A 16,531-nucleotide genomic window follows, 5' to 3' on the forward strand; every position below is an offset into this window, starting at 1 on the left:
AATGCCTTTTAAAGTTCTCTCAACAAGCTCCGTATCATCTTCAAGTTCCAAATATACCGAATATGATCACTATTATTTTTTAGAAGCTCATATGTTTTACCATTACAATACCAAAGACACTAACACAGCCTCTATCCAGTTCCAAAAGCGTAGAAGATACTTGAATCTAGAAACGAATGACTTGTGTCAGATAATGTATGAGTGCAATAACTTTTTACTTTAAAACTCTAAGGTTACAAAACGGAAACTACTAAACATGCTAAGATCTATAATGATGGTAAAGACTAATAAGGAAATTACCAAATATACTGGTATCATACCGGTCCATACGGGACCATGATCGGTGCTATGTTTTTTTGTTTTTTGGTAAATGTTACAACCTGGATCGTTACATGATCGTAACCGTCCCAATCCTACCGTAACTATATGTACATAATACAATTTAACCTCAAGGCATGCCTATTATGTTTTTTCATAAATTAATTGCGTATGCAAATTACTTCAAATTTTTAGGGTATTTTTATATTTATGTCAAAGAATTTGCTTCTTATAATCGTTTAATAGGCCAGAATTGTTAAGATATCTAATAAAATTTAGTACAATTTTTTTAAGTGAATATCTTAAAAGTGTTGAAAGAATAAAAGTTCTAAGACTGAAACAAGGTACTCTAATTAGGTTACATGAAAATGAGTACAACATTTATTCTTCATAAATAACTTGAATTTTAGAAAGCTTTATTTATTTAAGTATTTAGTTATAATTATTACTTAGATCAAATATGCCAATTTTTAAAAAACAGATTGTACAACACACCAAAATATATATTTTGACACATACTAAATTTACATTGTTTGGTGTAAATTTCATTTCCTTGACAAAATATGGTATGGAAATAACTTTTATTTTTTTGAAAAGTAAACCTTTATTAACATTCATCCTGGCAAATCGCCGGCGGCCAATATATACAAGTATTTACAAGAAAGGGAAATTACACCATTCGCTCCAAGTTATATTCCTATACTTTTCAATTTTTAGTTTATTATGAGGTTGTGTGTATGAGGTTTATTTGACAAAAGGTTAATAGGGTCGTTAAAGAAGATCTTTGTGATGTGCATTTTAGGAAGTTCAGGTAAGATGAAACTAATTTTTTTTAAAGTACTAAAAAAATGTAAATTATAGATGTTAAACGGGATAATTAATTTTACTATCCTAAATCCTAACAATCGCATTCGTTACTTGTCTCATTCCATCATTTATTCTAAAATTTCATGTTTGTCTTTAAGCTACTTGTTTTATACATGGTAAATGGAGAAGATGACAAAAGATTTTGTTTATCAAATCATCTGGTTATATCTGTTTGTTTTATTCATTGTTTCTTATTAAATGGGATAAATGTCAGCATGAATCTTAAATAGTAAATCAACTTAAATGCCTAGCTAAATATATAATTAATATTTAGTTGGGGCGATTTATTTTGAGAACTCATAAATAAAAAAGAATGCGAGAACAATTCTGGGGTACATATTTCCCCACTTTTCTCTCTTCAATTAAATAAGAATATTTATCCAAATCATTCAAAATGTTTTATCTCACAAACCGTAAATCGTTAGATGAAACAAAAATTATGGGTAGTCTTTAAAATTTCGTTGTCTTTCATTAGAAATGCAATTTGATATACTTTTGACGACTTTTTAATTTTTGTTTTCTTTTTGATACTTACAAATGTGTAAGTTGAACGAAATTGTGATTCAGAACGAGTTTCGCCCTTAAGGATATTCATAAAGGGTAGCTGGTAGAGGTGATAGGTCATAATGTGATAGGTCATAGGGGGTGATTAGTGATGGGTGATCTACCTAACGGGTTCTGCCTTTAGTCGCTTAGTACATCTTTTTTTTTTTTAATAACTTTTTTAGGCCAATTAGTACATCTTCATTTATTGAGTTTGGAACAATTTTTTTAAAGTTTACTATTCTACTATTGGTCAGATTTATACTAAGTATTTCTTTCGTTACAAAGATGAAATGTAATTTCACAATAATTGTTTACTCATCCTAAACCATTCTCTAAACATTACATCATTTAATTTCGCGTCGTCAGAAAAATTGTCAAAATATATATCTATGAATTTGAGAGCATAGAAATTGTTCGTGCTATGGATTTGTAAAAAGTACAAAAATTGTGTTTTTTTAATGTTAAAAACTAGAGTAAGAGTAGCATTTTAAAGATATATCTTTACATATGTTTTCAACATTTGTGTATAAACGAGTTGTATTTAAAATTAAAAAATGGAAGGTTTGGAGGTGATACCACATTATCAACATGATCTTCATCAAATTTTAAAAATTACACATAAAAAAAGGAGAAATATTCAAAAGCCATATCTTATACACCCAAAATCATTTGCAACAATAACAATCAAGCTACACATACAATAACATCTTCATCTACATTGGATACAACAAAATCCACCAGATTTGAGTGTTTCTTCATTAACCTTCACTAAAGCAGCATGTTTGGATCAGTGGTAAACACCCTTGCCTCTGGAGACAGAGGTCATGGGTTCGATCTCATCCCATGTAAAGGTTGAAGGGTCTTTTCTACTATTTAGGTAGAAACTGGAAGCAGCCTCTCTACTTAGGTAGAGGTAAGGTCTGCTTACATCTTAACCTCCCCCATACACCGTCGAGATATTAGGGCTCAAAACCCGCGGAAGGCGGCACTGAGCAGTTACTTACTTCTTACTTTTTCATTAACCTTTCACCCACAGTTTAGAGAAGAACTATAATCATATTTTTGTATCTAGATATAATTGTAATAAAAACTAAAGAATGGATGGTGAAGGTCAGTGTAAATAAATAACAATAGAAGTAGTGGGATTTCAAAGGCAACCATTCCAGGCTTCTAGCAACCCAAACATAAAATCCTCGAATAATAGAGAAAGTATTTAGGGATTTCTGTATCTATACAGAGTATAACATATAAAAATGAAGCGATTTTTCTAAAAACAAACTTCAAAAGAAGAAATATATAACCGAAATAAAAAAAAAAAAAAAAAACAACTCAAAACAAAGATTGAGAAAAGGGAAAAGAAAGAAAAAAAATAGACCGCAACTTAATTAGACAATAACAAGTTCACAGCGTCATATAATGTCATATCCTTTCGAAAATACTTTGACAATATTTAGAGCAAACATGATTGAGCAACATGTTGGTTTCTCCACCGGATCTCAAGGTAGTCCACTATAGAACTGGCATGGTTGGCCGTGGAGGAGCTTAACATACGTAGAGCCAAGACATGTGACAATCTTGGTGTTGTTTGAAATACGATTACAAACGCTCTTATAAGTCCTCTCCTTATACCTTATAAGGCTTCTAGCCCGCGTCTGCCTTGCGTCCGACGCGCAAAAAGCGGAAGACGTTACTAGCACCAAGGCGTCTGAAGGGCGCGTCTGGTGATTGCTTCCAAAATCGAACGCAACATCTAGTGGTGGTCGTGGGTCTCAAAATGAGTGTTTCCGTTGCAAACATTAAAAAAAAAAAGATTTCAATTTTTTTCAAAAGGTAACGGTTAGTCTTGTACTTTTTTTTTTTCTTTTCTTTTCCTTCTCCTATATATACCACTATATCACACTACCATTTTATTTCACACTATCATATACATACTTCTATCTTTTTCTCAAGCACATACCACCCCAAAAAAATGTCTGATTCATCAGCATCCTCCTCTTCTAGCTCTGATTATGAATCAACCGAATATGAATCCATCAATCGGGCTGTTTCCCAGATGAATGCAGTTTTCAATCCCGAGGCCATAAGCGTTTGTCTTAACGTTATCTTTGACGAAGAAGAAAACTAGAGCCAAGCAACTTCAAGTTCTTCAGCACCCAAGCTGACTAGAAGGGTGATCCATCGAGATCACCTTGGTGCTGCAAAACTTTTATACGATCATTACTTTGCGCCTAACTGCACCTACCCACCCGACATGTTTCGTAGAAGGTTTAGAATGCGAAAGGAAATGTTCCTCCGCATAGCCTGGGATATACACTCCTTTAACAGCGTTCAACCGCTACCGAAGCACTTTCAGTTTTTCCACAAAGCACCGACGGATGCTGCTGGTCGTCCCGACTTTAACAATTTCCAGAAATACACTTCTACAATTCGTCAGTTAGCTTATAGCTATAAGGCTGATGCTTTGGACGAGTACTTGCAAATAACGTAAGATACGGGGTACCAATGTTTAGATGCTTTCTGCAAATGTGTGATACACCTATATCAACACGAGTACTTGAGAAGGCCAACAGAAGCAGATATCCAGCGTATAACTGCTAAACATGAGGAGGTTCATGGTTTTTCGGGTATGCTTGGTAGCATAGATTGCATGCATACTGTCCGGTGGCATGGCAAGGGCAGTACACGCGAGGCGACAAGGGGCATCCCACAATCATGCTTGAAGTGGTTGCTTCCTATGATTTGTGGATCTGGCATGCTTACTTTGGCCCTGCTGGTTCGAACAACGACATCAATGTCCTCAACGAATCAGATTTGTTCGACGATTTGCTTCAGGACAGGGCTCCTAAAGTAGAGTTTTCGGTAAATGGCCACCGGTTTGGAAAGGGATATTATCTAGAATATGGTATTTATCTTGAATGGGTCACTCTTGTCAAGTCTTTCAAGTGCCCGATGGAGCCGAAAACCACCAAGTTTAAGAGATACTAAGAAGCTGCAAGGAAGGATGTCGAGCGAGCATTCAGGGTTCTTCAAGGTCGTTGGCAGATTGTTGAGCAACAAGCATGGGCCTACAGTGTGAACAAGATAAAACGTATCATGTTATGTTGTGTGATTCTGCACAACATGATCGTTGAAGATAACGGGCGTGCAATTACAGAGTTTGAAGAAGAGTTGATAGCTAATACTGTCCTCCCAACTCGCACGTGGTCTGAAAGGTGTTCAACACAGCTTCGTATGTACGGGGAGTTGCGCGATAGAAGGACTTACCATGAACTCCGCAATGCTCTGGTTGAACATGTTTGGAACCTCCCGGAACGCGGCCGCCAACGTTGATGAATGTAATGTGTTTTTTAGTTTAATGTTTAGGTTTTTGAATAAATGTAATGTGTTTTTTCATAATTTATGTTTTCTAGTTTAATGTTTAGGTTTTTGAATAAATGTAATGTGTTTTATGTTATTTTTAAGTGTTGTAATTTGTTTTTCTAATAATAAAATGTATTTTATTTATAATAGATTGTGTTTGTTTAATTTTGTGAAAAATAAAAATGAAATAATATAATAATGGATGAATAGCGTTAGAAGTAGGAGTTAGAAGGATTGAGTGTTTTTGATGTGTTTAGAAGTGATGAATAATGTTAGAAATGAGTTAGAAGTAGCTCCTTAAGGAGAGGCGTAAAAGTCTATTATGGTATTAAGTGGGTATTCTAAAGATTGCACTCATTCAAATCATATCGACGACATAAAGCACTTTTAACAATAAAGACTATGTAGATCAAATGTTAATCAGAACACGACGAGCCCACAACTGCAGCTTGAACCGTCGCATTTTAGCGTTTACTCCTACTAAGCTGATTCTCCTATGTAGACATTTCTGTGACCAATGTGGCTCATATTATTAGGTACCTATTTACATAATTTATTATTATTACTAAACAATACATCAAAAGGCATTCCTCCACAATCCATTAACCATTAAAGTTTAAGAGCAACCAACAAGTGAAGACAAGAAGTCAGAAATGTATACTTTACACAATACACATCTACTAATTCAAATCAACTCCAAAATACTGTTTCCATCCATAAAAAGATTGCACTCTAAGCTCTAATAGATACAAAGTATATGCATATATATAAGATCGGAAACGCTATTAACGAGAAAAAGCAAGAAATCAAGCCGGAGACAGGGAAAAAGGATCAAATAATACAATGACCTCAGTCCTCAGATATGTAACAGTAATATGGTGTGATTACGGTAATCGTCCAGATCCAGATATGGAGGGCTAGATGGTTATTTCACATTGTTGCCTGGAGGGCGGCCAATGAGCCTGCATTGTTCTGGAAGTAAAGATGAGACCACTTGACCAGATACTCGAAAAAGTTCACCATCGATTCCACATCCGTTGTGTGTGCTTTTTCCTGGCTTCAACTTCACTGATTTGACCTGCAAACCAAGATGTGGTTGAAACCAGCTTAGGACAGCTGACCTTGATCAATTTTGCTGCTTTGACCTTGATCACAAGGAATGGTACACAAACTTGTTTACCAAGCTCATATGGTTGCAAAGTTTTGGACAGGGGTAAAAAGATGGTCAAATTAGGAAAGTTGGGTGACGGATTAGTGGGTTATAACAGGTCATATTATCAATATGAATCAAAACAGACTGGGTAAGGGTTAGTTGACCTACAAATACCTTTTTGAACTTTTTTTTTTCTTTTCTAGAAATTATTTCGTGTTAATCGTAACTTAAAAAATGACTAATGTTAATATATTAAAAAAAGACTCTAGAAATTTTCGTTCCATTCGACCCGTTTCCCCTTTAGCTAAACTTTCCCACCAGTTCAAGATAAAGCACACCATGCATAAGTAATTAGTGGGCAATATGACAACCTCAGTTTTAGCATTAGCTAACAATACCATATGCTATGTATAATGCAACTATAATACCTAACTCATAACATTAGGCAAGTCATATACCTTCACATATTCAACATAAGGAAGAGAAAGGTGTCGGCCCATCTGTAGAAGCAAGAAGAATCTTAACAGCCTTAGCCTTCCACTTCCATGAACCAACAACAAATCCATAGTGTTGTCATCATGTTCTGCTTTTGGTGCCACCACTTGAGAACTCAAACTTTGAACAGTTTTACAAGAATGGTTACAAACCAAAATACCAAGAAACTTCCCTTTCTTAACCACCCAATTTTCTTCCAATCTAACCCCGATTTCCTTCATCTCTCCACTTTCAACATCATCAGGTGGGCCTGGTAACTCGATTGGATTTTCCATTTCCCAATTAGGTTCTGAATCCCACTTTGGTTCTGCATCCCAGATTGGACCCGGATCCGACATTGTTGATGATATATCCTCTTTATCATTTGCTCCCAAGTTTCCCCACGAAGATCTAGTGGGATCCTGTGAAGATGTCAAGCCACTCCACCCTTTATCTGTCCGTGATTTGGACCGTGTCCTTGGCCAATTTAAAGTTGATGAAAGTGGTTGAGGATGGATAACTTCTGGTTCTGATGTCACATTGCTTCTTCCACTCGAAAGACGTTTTGATTTTGGATCTATGGCCCGCACGTAATCTGATGGCTCGGTGCTACTACAGGTTGTATTATCCATCTCAGCTGCAGACCGGCCCGGAGTCATTATAGAGTCGATGCTTGATAAACTAGAGGCTCTCGGAATGCCATCCGATCTCCTCATGACATCTGTATACAAGTCTGACATATCGACTACATCTTTGTCAGCCAAGGCTTGTCTTTCTAGATCATTTTTTTCTTTGGATGCTGGTAGATATTCGAGTTCATAGCTATATTTTGGTAAGCATAAGAATTTGAGGACACCGGCAACAAAATAACGAAGAGGACCAAACCTTTTCTGATATCTATCAGAAAGTTCCAACACTGTGACAAAGATGAATACAAAATTATTGATTTACCAGTTTATACCCAGTAATTTACGAGTCTATGATAAAATCAAAGTAGACAGACGATGTGTATGTTGCATAATCTAGGATGTCTTGGGTTAAATTATGTTTGGCTCACAAATGAAACATGCTATACGTGCAACAGAGGCCCACACCATCAACATGCTCAAATGGGTCAAAGTTCATCAACAGTGTATTCAAATGTGTAAACCTCCAGAATTGCTCAATATAGATTATGTAATCTAACTTAGCCCAAACCCTTTTCTACCTATTACCTAACCTGCCCATTATGCCACCTTTTATCTCTGTGGCTAGAGACATTGGAGAAGGGGGAGCAATTCAGTTCATAAAATATCTTGCCTTTAATTTCAGCACTTGAAGAAATTTGTTAGAGTAACCTCATTTAAATTACTAAATATTTATGATGCGGGATCTAAAAACATATGGGCTCAAAACATTTGATAAATACAAACATAGAGAGAAGGAACTGAAGAAGATACCAATAACTATTATTATGGTCGATGTTGTATTTGTTCCAAACAAACTATAACTTGACTACTCCAGCAAAAACATGAAGCGGAGCCAAACAGAATGACGATAATTGATAATTACTAACAACATAGCACATATGGAAACAAGGGTCTAGTATTAATTACCAAATATTCTTATAAAAGAAAATGAAATCTAATCTGTGTGCCTCCATAAACACCAATGATATACCTAAACTCAATTGTAAGAGAGCAAAAGCTTACCGTCACTAACAAAACCGAAATATGAAACTGTCATTCCAAAATGAATAACACCTGTTTGAATCCATTCAACGGCAAATACATCTGTAGCTGTCAGACCTCCCTGGAAAATAGAGGTACAAGACATATTAGCTTCAACGGGAGTCATTATCTTTTGTTTGGATTTTTCATTTTTCGTTTTAGCGAGCGTCTTGTTGACCATCTATGTACATCATTTACTCCATTACCACAGTTTACTTTACTAGACCACATAAGAAGTCTTCTTTATCAAACTCTACTACTAAAGGTGATAAAACAGAGTGGGTAGATTAACAAAATTTACATTGACAACCAATCTAGACACTGGAGTTAATCACTTATATCATTGTTCTACCAACTTTATGGTCATTTTTAAACTTTAACTCTATTTTTATCTGAAACCAGTACTAATACCATCAATTACCTTCACTATAGCTAGTGCAGCAGAAACTGGATCCTTAACCCCAAGAACAGTCCAGACTAAAGAATTGTCGGAGCCAGCAGGTATAATACCAATTGGGACTGAAATTGCTTCTTTCTGGTTGTCTCTGCAAAGAAGACCGTTCAGAACCTACACAGTGAATTTCATCATTAAATGAAATAAATGTAATAACACAGTCTAAATATAAAATATTTCCAACCCAACACTCACAATAATTCAAATTAATAATATGATATTAGTGTCTCCATTTATAACATAAAGCATTTCACTTGCAAGTAATTCAACCTAAAAAAACTGAAACCCACCTATTGCATTTTACCACTATAGCTCTAGTAAATCGGAAGAATAAATACTGGTAGCTTATCAATTTCTTTCTTACAAGTATTCTTAATATGACTCCAGGGTCAACTTCGGAAGGAAAGCATAGAATAGAAAACTAAAGATCACTTCTACTTCTTTGAACTATTCCTGAACTTAGGCATTGCTTTTTCCAATTTAACTCATTTGATTCAAACATGAATCCACATTTGACTTTTTAGTTTTTAGGATCAAACGAGATACTTTTAGCTTTAACAAGTAAAACATGTTTCAGTTGTAGATTAATTAAGAAAATCTAGATTCAGTTATTATGGTAAGCAGTGTAAAATGATCATAGAAGATAAACAGCTTAGCTTATGGTTAAATTTGTTATGATAACTTAGAGCTCATGCATTCAAATCTCACACATGTATATAGCTGTCACCTCTTTGCTCCGATGACAGGTTAAGAGGTTCAGGAAAAGATGTTGACAAGTGCTACACATATGAAAATGATAATCACTAAAATCACATAATCGTACTGGCAATAATAACTATGTGAACAAAAATAAACACCAACCTCGTTGACAATTCCATCGCCTCCGACACATATAATCCCTATACAATACACAAAAAGAAATTACTAGAGGATTCACAAACTGTCATATAGATAAACATTCAAAAAGTAAAAACAAAAGATACAGAACAGCTACCATCTGGACACGTGCTAAAATCAACACTCAAAGCCAGTTTTCTAGCATGGCCAGCAGAAGTTGTCTTAACTACCTCCAGCTTAAACCCAGCAAGCTGAAAGTACAAAGAAATATAGAATATAATCCTTGTGGTTGGAGACAAAAAAATTTGTATAATTATCTACTCATTCATTGACCATCTAAAAAGCACAAGTATCACCAATAACATTAGAAAAAGAAACACCAATAAGAGAACAAAAGTTTTGTATCATTATCTACTCATTCATTGACCATTTCAAAGTACAAGTATCACCAATAAAAATAGAAACAGGAACACCTAAAATCTAGAATATCAAATAGCTAAGTGCCTGTTAGAGTTGCTATTTCGAAAGATCAAAGGTTACAGAATACCTTAAATATAGGTTCAACCAAATTATGGAAAACCTTGCTTGAACGACCACGTCCAGAGCGGGGATTTAGGATGACAAGCATTCGAGGTGGACTTTTGCTTTTAATGTGTGTATATGAAAAATCAAGAGCAAGAATTTCAGAATCCTGCTTCTTTGAAGAGAGCAAAGGATGAGGAGAGCAATTCACAAAACAATGCTGATCTGCAAACCCTGTAACCCATTGGGTAGCTTCCTCTGGAGTAGATGCCAAGAAGCAAAAATCCTTCCTGCTTCTGCTGGATTTCGAGAAGCAATACGTGGGCTTTTTTATAGGGTAAGCATGCACTATAAAACGCCTCATACCATAATTGTAGGACACCTGCAAAGCCAGGGAAGTATAACCGTCAATACAGAAGATGATATTATGAATCTTCTACTTTTGATTAGAAAAAACTTACTGAAATAACATCATCAAGACTTAACACATGAGAGCCCCAAACCAATGCCCTGCTAGTTAGTTTAGCATCAACGGTATCCAAGTGTGCAGTTTCTGTTGAGCTTTGTGTATCAGTAGCTTTTATGGTCTTTCTCTTATCCAAAACTAGCTTTCCAGAAATGACTTCATATCCAAGCAAGTCGGATTCCTCATCTCCAATATCAATCCTGTGGTCCTCCCTCTTTGATTTCTTGGAATCATCACTGCTGGCAGTGACATCAGTTCGTTTTGAAAGCTTTCCCTTGGTACGTTTTTCTGGAAACACAACTGGGGATGTTTGCTGACCCGTTGCTATCTGAGAGCAAAAGTTGAGACGGAGAAGTGACTGTTGAGGGGTTCTTAGAGAATTGCTCTTGGGAAGACTGCCACTGTTCTGCATGCCGCTTACAACGCAAAAAGAACGGAATGCAAAGGACAGTGGCAATCGATATGTAGCCTTAGCTGTAGTGTAAAAAAAAAGTTCTCAAAGTGTGAGAAGTTAAGAATTAGCATTATATAAGCAGCTGCATATGACTCAATCACCATATACAAAGATCAAAAAAGAGCCAATGTGGCAATGTGCAATGGTTGATAGATGGGAATTCATATAGAGAAGGCAAAAAATCTCAAGATAGTGCACAGCAACAAATCAATAGATAAATTTTAAGACAAAGCAGCTACTTTCTCTGTAGTTGGTCCCATTGAAACTGCAAATCATTATTCTTTCAAGATTATTAAACAGTAAACTTTTTGATCCAAAATTTTTTTAGTTTACCATCATATTTGCACAAAATTGATGGCATTGGTTTAAATCCACAATATTCCACAAATTTGTCGTTATTTAAGGGCATTTGAAAAATAGTTAATCAAAAATTTCCTTTAAGTACATGTTACTTTGCACATTTACTGAAATACTGGATGCAGTAATTAAAAGGAACTACAGGATATAAGGTTTACACATATTATAAGCATTGCGCAAGATGACCTTTTACATCTAGTCTAAAGTCGAGTGTTTCAAAAAAATCATATTGAAAGCCTCTCGACTCAATGTGCGTCCAGTCAATGCCTCCGCTCTCTGGGGTATTTCATTTTATTTTTAAATCCGAACTTAAGAACAAGAAACAGAACAATAAGATAATAGAAGACTAAAGCAATTGATATCAAATTTGGTTAAACTAGCATAGGTTCCCAAATAATTATTACTCACTTAAAGCTGAGATAAAACCACAATAACAGCCAGTATCTTTTTCGGCCTCAACAACAGCTGCATAATGTCATTAAAAGTATACACCGAAATACAACTTGTGGGAGCTTTCTGACCTCTAGGTTGAACTTAAAATGAAATGCCTTTCATATTAGGTGTTTTCTGACAGGACATATTCCTATATGCACTTCAATAGGCCAATAAATGAACTGAAAAAGGCACTAACACAAACCAAAAGACAAAAGTTGTTCTTTGAGAAACTTAAACTATCCTCCATCTGATCATACAACCATTACATACAACTATGCATGATTATCACGAGAATAACTAGATGCTTTCAAGGCTTGTTGATACCATAGTTGAAGCCAACTTGATGCATGCCTTGCTTCTAAAACGTTCAAGAAGAAAAATTCCAAAGTGATATGCTTATATTATCTTCAAGATCAACAAACCATGTCCCAATGTCTAGCATCACTTACAAGATCAGCAAGACATTAACAGCCACACTTGATACTAACACTAAAATAGTTTCTTCTCTATCTCTACTAAGTTTTCACGCACACTTACATATACAACTTAACGTAACTCATGCTTTCCTCTCGACGTTCAACCCCCCGTTCTTTACATAGTCCCTCTACATACAATCGCATTTCTCACAAAAACTAACAAGGCGTAGCGTAAATTCGACAGCCTAATTACCACTTAAAAATCATCTTCCAAAAACTAAACAGATCCAAATAAACTCACATAACACTAATCGAACTAATAACACTCACTATCTCCAACAACACTAATTCCGCTCCATCGTATAACTCGAAACTTTATACATACAGCTATTATATAAATCATCATCCACAATATTTTATATATAGGTTTTAGGTAAAATAAAACAACTATTAAAGTAAAACAAATAAAACAATAGGTTTCTTTTCACTAAAAGTCACTGTGCATCATGAAAATCATTGTGCATCAATTGCTTTGTGAATCGTCGTGCATCAATATAACCATGATCTAAGGGTCAAGATTTTGTCTTATTTGTTTTACCTTAATACTTGTTTTACGATACCCAACCCCTATATATATATATATATATATATGAAACAGAAATGAGTTCAAATATTCAATCAGCTATAAGTCAAACACTACAAACTTTGAATAAAATTACTAAACATAAACATCAAATCAAAAAATTTAAATTATTTATTTAAAAAAACATATAATTAAGCAACAATTTAATAACAACAATATAAGCAGCAGATCAAGCAGAAAATAAAATAAAATAAAAAAACATATATATTAGGTCAAAAAAAGTACCAAAAATGATGCGATCGCCAGTTGAATTGTTCAAATAGATGTATAGATACAGAATTAACACTCAGTGGCCACCAATCAATATACAGATACAAAATATGTTATATATATATACAGTGTGAGTATATATAAAGTGTATATAGTTTAATAAAGTTAAACTAAATATTTTTTTATATAAAAAAAGTAAGTAAAGTAAGTTTAGAATTGTCGGCGGAGATTGTCAACAAACACGGCGGCGGCGGCGGTGGCGGTAGGTAAACGGCGTCGGAGAAAAAAAGAAATAGTAGTGAAATTATTATTGTTATGTTATGATGATGATGATAAAGAAGAAGAAAGGATTGAATAGTGATGAGTGTGTATAATAATAATTTAAAAATAATAATGATATAATAATATAAATATATGATCCAGAAAATATTTCCACTCAGAGTTTTTTTTATATATCTTTTTCCGTAAATTTTATATTTCCGTTATGTGTGTCTTTTTGTTATCAGTGTCGTAAACCACTTCCTTTTAAAAAGGGAAAGGAATTTTTTTCTTTAAGATATACTACTTGTTTATTTATTTATATTTATATTTATATTTATATTTTCATTCATTCATTCATTGGTGTATCTTTCTTTTACCTTTCTTCATTTATTGTGATTATAAAGATTTGGAAAGTGAAAAAAGAAGTTTGCTTTTTGATTCTTAACTATTAAGTTTTTTTTAAAAGTTCTTTCAGACATATGTTTTCAAGATGGATTTTGCTAGTCAAAATTTATAAAACTAAAGTAAAAGGGTCTAGTGGTCAAGTATATTAATGTATTTTTAAAAGGGGTATGATATTCATACAACAAGTTTTAACCATCTACATTAAAAGTATAACATTTATTTCGCAGCATACAACTGTATTAAACAGAAATTGTTGTAGATGGTTAAACTTTGTTGTAGTAATATCACTTCCCTTTTAAAAAGATTTTGTAAGGGTAAGAGTGTCTACGTCATACCTCCCTCATACCTGAGTATTCACTTGGATTTAGTACCGTTGTTGTTGTTGTTTTTAAAAGGATTTTGTATAGAGGAAAAAAAAATAAAAATGATTATAAAATCGAATTTATCCGTCAAAGATTTGTCGTTTCATAAAATTTGGGGAAGAAAAATATTCCATCTTATTCTTACTTTCTAATATCTTGATACAATAGATAATCACAATCTAATGAAACTGGCTTTAGATGATTATTTTTAATACATTTTTCTAACAATCAACGTCATACTAAAAACATGAAAACACTAGTAACTTTTGAAAAATAAATATATAAAATAAAGAATTAGTGAAATTTATGTGTTGAATACTTACATATTTATCAATATATTTTTATAACTTTTTTGTAGTAAAACTTTTGAAAATGCTAGACAAAGTAATTATAATTTAGATTATATATGTAGAATTTAGTAAATTTATAATGAATAACATGTTATCTTATTTAAAGGACTAAAGATGCTCAAAAAAGTATTTCTTTTGATCATGTAAACAACTATACAACTATGTTAAGTTACATACTTATTCATAACAACATGATAAACATGGATCGAAATAAATTCCTTGGCTCACTCGCTAACATAATTAGAAAGATATAAATATTTTTAGCTAAGTGTCATTATAAAGTATGCATGTAAAAAAAATACTAGAGATAAGGGAATTGAATAATTATGTATGTATAATATAAATAATTAAGGTGACTTTTGTGGTTAGAGTTGTTAAAGATAATTCCACCTTCCGGTTGGTGCTCAACCTTTATTAAGTTAGTTATTAATTATGAGTTGGCCAATGTCAACTACCATATTGGATTATGGTCAATTACTTGATTAGTAAAAGTTGTATCTATTTTGATAAACTTGTATCAATTTTGATGAAAAAACAAAAGATTTTTAGAAATGTGTTACAAAAAAATAATATATCTGATAATTTTCGGATATTAGTTGGTTATATATAATGTATGCTTATTTACTAAAATAAATCTAAAATATATTTATTAGAAACTTAAATTAACATGGTTAGGAGAAAACGTAGAGGATGAAAATATGAAATGCCAGGATATATAGATGAATTTAATAACGATTGAGTTGCTAGTTGTCTAGTTAAAATGGCGGTGCTTTTGTTTAACTTATCGTATTTATTTTTCAATGCATTTCTTGATTATCTTGTAGTATGTATCATGTAATATTAGCTTCCATCAGCATTTGAGATGGATCTTACAATATAAACTTTTAAGTATAACTAATATCTCCATGACTCAATATAACCTTATGAGAACGGTACCCGCACGTTGCGGCGGTGATAGAGGTGACGGCGGAGATTGGTGGTGGTGGTGGTGATGGCGCCGGTGAGTAGTGAAAATTCTTGATGTAATGTGCCGATGATGTATGGTACATCATGCAATAGAATGTGTACATTGTTAAAACTTAAAAATCAATATTGAAATTTTAAGTTTAATGTTGAAAATAAAAATGAATTTGATTTATAATATAGTATAGATATCTGACATTAATGTATACGTAAAAAAACCTATTATTTGTGAAACAAAATTTTATCTATCCTCACTTGTTGAGTACCATCTACATTACTACATATATTTCGTCCACAGATAACTAGCACAATTTTTATATGCATGCGTGTTTAGAAAAATCCAAAACAGACGGTTGGATATATCGATTGTCATCCGTTGCCGCATGCATAATCTGAATTAGCATAAGCCTTAACCACCATCACTTGAAAAACCTGTCACCACCGTGAACTATGTGGATACTATGGTTAATGAAGGATGGTATTTTTTTTTATATGTTTAGTTTTTTCAATCACTTTTAGCTTAAATCAATAGCAATTGCCTAGAGACTAGTGTTGAGTCATACGAGTACATACCCACAATTTGGGACACAAAGCTGGGCTGAGTTTCATGGGGATTGTTCCCATTAAAATTAATAACTAGTTTTATACCCGATCATTGACTAAAATTAATAAGTTATAATAAAAAATTACTTTCTAATTTTATTGTATTGTCTAAAATAATTTTCAATAAAAAATGACGACAAATTTAAACGCCTAAGATAATTCAAATTAAAACAGCAACAACGTTAATTAAAGTTAATAATATATTCACAACTACAATAATAATAATAATCAAAGTTTGTGAAAATATAACAAAATAATAAATAATAATACATACATACATACTAATATAAATTACTAATCTTAATACCTTAGTAATGCTAATAAAAATAAATACAAAACGTTTTGGTTAATCAAATTCATAATAAA

General features: G+C 33.3%; 1 protein-coding gene across 1 annotated transcript; it reads right to left on the bottom strand.

The window, feature by feature from the left end:
- Positions 1-5,725: 5,725 nt before the first annotated feature.
- Positions 5,726-13,354, bottom strand: LOC122581142 (sphingoid long-chain bases kinase 1). Its single transcript, XM_043753306.1, has 9 exons — positions 13,237-13,354; positions 10,702-11,180; positions 10,266-10,622; positions 9,876-9,969; positions 9,743-9,780; positions 8,849-8,995; positions 8,410-8,509; positions 6,703-7,634; positions 5,726-6,169 (listed from the first exon to the last, which is right to left on the bottom strand). The coding sequence occupies exons 2-9, from the start codon at positions 11,116-11,118 to the stop codon at positions 6,017-6,019; spliced, it is 2,238 nt and encodes a 745-aa protein (XP_043609241.1). The 5' UTR covers positions 11,119-11,180; positions 13,237-13,354; the 3' UTR covers positions 5,726-6,016.
- Between the last annotated feature and the right edge of the window lie 3,177 nt (positions 13,355-16,531).

This window comes from Erigeron canadensis, chromosome 9 (genome assembly GCF_010389155.1).
Source record: "Erigeron canadensis isolate Cc75 chromosome 9, C_canadensis_v1, whole genome shotgun sequence".
Classification (NCBI taxonomy): domain Eukaryota; kingdom Viridiplantae; phylum Streptophyta; class Magnoliopsida; order Asterales; family Asteraceae; genus Erigeron; species Erigeron canadensis.

What these genes read in the sequence shown, in the direction of transcription:
- LOC122581142 (XM_043753306.1), bottom strand. Translation starts at nt 11,118, where the DNA reads ATGCAGAACAGTGGCAGTCTTCCCAAGAGCAATTCTCTAAGAACCCCT. An exon ending in GCGATGGAATTGTCAACGAG is followed by an intron (nt 8,996 to 9,742) that starts GTTGGTGTTTAT and finishes TTCACTGTGTAG; the next exon opens with GTTCTGAACGGTCTTCTTTG. An exon ending in CTGCACTAGCTATAGTGAAG is followed by an intron (nt 8,510 to 8,848) that starts GTAATTGATGGT and finishes TCTATTTTCCAG; the next exon opens with GGAGGTCTGACAGCTACAGA.